This window comes from Babylonia areolata, chromosome 27, assembly GCF_041734735.1.
Source record: "Babylonia areolata isolate BAREFJ2019XMU chromosome 27, ASM4173473v1, whole genome shotgun sequence".
Taxonomy (NCBI): Eukaryota; Metazoa; Mollusca; class Gastropoda; order Neogastropoda; family Buccinidae; genus Babylonia; species Babylonia areolata.
This window is the reverse complement of record NC_134902.1, coordinates 23,636,682-23,639,181: the sequence shown is the minus strand read 5'-3', so window position 1 is coordinate 23,639,181 and position 2,500 is coordinate 23,636,682. Positions and strand designations below refer to the sequence as shown.

At 43.3% G+C, this 2,500-nt stretch overlaps 1 protein-coding gene across 2 annotated transcripts in view; it reads left to right on the top strand.

The window, feature by feature from the left end:
* The window catches only part of LOC143301345 (uncharacterized), a 23,182-nt gene that overhangs the window by 3,998 nt on the left and 16,684 nt on the right, over positions 1–2,500 (top strand). For both annotated transcript variants that reach the window (XM_076615564.1, XM_076615563.1), the window contains exon 2: positions 1,685–1,864. In XM_076615564.1, coding sequence (XP_076471679.1) covers positions 1,734–1,864 — 131 coding nt within the window. In that variant the 5' untranslated portion in view covers positions 1,685–1,733. The remainder of the gene's footprint in view (positions 1–1,684; positions 1,865–2,500) is intronic.

Sequence of the window (2,500 nt, the reverse complement as noted above, 5' to 3'; positions counted from 1 at the left end):
TGAACCACTGGGATTGTCATGTGTGTGTGTGTGTGTGTGTGTGTGTGTGTGTGTGTGTGTGTGTGTGTGTGTGTGTGTGTGTGCGTGCGTGTGTGTGTGTGTGTGTGTGTGTGTGTGTGTGTGTGTATGATAGAGAGAGAGAGAGAGAGAGAGAGAGAGAGAGAGAGAGAGAGAGAGAGAGAGAGAGAGAGAGAGAACAAGAACAAAAACTTGAATACAAAAGTGCTTCTTGTACATTGTAAGTTAGTTCTAAATTTCTTCATTACTGTCAAAGAATTCCTGTCGTATCCTCAGAGCATTAAATACATAAACGCAGAGTTTACGAATACTGTCAGCAGAGCAATTCTTCAGCAAGTGAACATACTAATTGACCTTCAGTGTGTGTGTGTGTGTGTGTGTGTGTGTGTGTGTGTGTGTGTGTGTGTGTGTGTGTGTGTGTGTGTGTGTGAGGGTGATAGAAAGAGAGAGAGAGAGATACAGACAGACAGACAGAGACAGAGACAGACAGAGAAACAGAGACAGACAGACAGACAGGGTGGAAGGAAGAAGGGTGAGAGAGAAAGGGAAACACATGCATACATAGGAACAGACAGACAGACAGACAGAACACACACACACACACACACACACACACACACACACACACACACACACGCACACACACACACACACACACACACACACACACGCGCGCGCGCGCGTTTAACTCTCTCCATACGAACGGCGAAAGAGACGACATTAACAGCGTTTCAGCCCAATTACTATCATCAAAATATTGCAAGCGGAAGGCTCTTATACTGAAGAGGTGAATGTTGACAAAGACTACCACAATTCTGACGACGGAAGCTAAAGGTTGGGTCATTCAGACACCCACTGGACATCCGAGGGGTCTGTGTAGAGAGAAGAGAGGACTGGCCGTACTGAGTGAGTTAAGACACGGAAAACCATTTTTTTCCTTCTTTCTCACCGGCGTCCTGTTCCATGTCTTTTCTCTTGTCTGTTAAAGCGTCACTCACCCGACACCCGTGTTAAGGTGACAACAGCATTCCTCATCACCCACCCCGGGTGGTGGAGCCAGTGTGTCTGTCTTGTCAGTGTCACTTCAGAGCAGTGACCATACTTCACGGTTTCTTTGTCTTCCTTTTCATTTAATTTTAATTTTTTTTTTTTTTACATCATCTATTAGCGCCCTTCCATTCTCTGTCTCTGTGTGTGTCTCTCTGACACTCTGTGTCTCTGTATCGCTCTCTCTGTCTCTGTCTGTATAAGCGCGCGTGTATGGGTTTGTGTGTGTGTGTGTGTGTGTGTGTGTGTGTGTGTGTGTGTGTGTGTGTGTGTGTGTGTGTGTGAGGGGTCTCAGTTGCATGCAGTCAACGGAACACCCATATTTTTTTCTAGTCTTTTTCTTTCCTCCTTTTTCTTTCCATCTTTTTTTTTTTTTCACGCTGCCTTTCTTCATTGGGGAAAAAAAAGAATAAAAGTGAAAATTAAAGTCACCCTGAGTTCCTAATTATGTCTGTTTTCCTATGAACGGACAGTTATTTGGAAAAAAAACACCCCACCTTTAGTGTTTGAACTGCTACAGTAGTAGTGTGAGGTTGTTTTTTTTTCTTGACCCAGTGTGAATTCCTTAGTGTTTGTATACATAAACTTCTTCTTTCTCACTTATTTTACTCCGAGACAGACTTACACAGTAAAAGAACCCACACGCCAACAAGAAGAGAAGAAGAACGATGACAACGACAACAGAAGTGACGACGTCGACGACGATGAGATCCACGACGACGATGATGATGGCGATGACAATGACGACGACAACGATGTTGATTGTGGCACTTTCCTCACTGCACACGGCACAAGGGAGGTAAGTGGGTTTTTTTGGTGTGTGTGTGTGTGTGTGTGTGTGTGTGTGTGTGTGTGTGTGTGTTTGTTTAAACTTGCGAAAGGACGTTATCTATTCATTCAGCTGTTTGTTTATCATTTGCAAGGAGAAGTGGTTTTATTCTGAAAGGTAAATTATTTATTTATTTATTCATTTATTTATTTATTCATTTATTTATCATTTTCCATTCCCACTGGGGTTTGAGAGACTGGACAAAAGTCTTTATTCTTTGTTTTCGAGAATGATAGATAAGCACTGGCACGCTTAATTTTTTTTTTTCTACATCCAGTCTCCGCCCTGAAACTGGGTCCACAAGAAAACAGGAGAAACAGAGACAGAGACAGAGACAGAGAGAGAAAGTGAGAGAGAGAGAGAGAGAGAGAGAGAGAGAGAGAGAGAGGCAAGACAAGACAAGACAAGACAAAATTCTTTACTTTGGAGGATAATAGATAAGCACTGGCGCGCCTTGTTTTTCATCCAGTCCCCGCCCTGAAACAGGGTTTACACTACACAATACTACATCATATAAGTCATTGCATGAGAGAGAGAGAGAGAGAGAGAGAGAGAGAGAGAGAGAGAGAGAGAGAGAGAGAGAGAGAGAGAGAGAGAGAGAGAGAG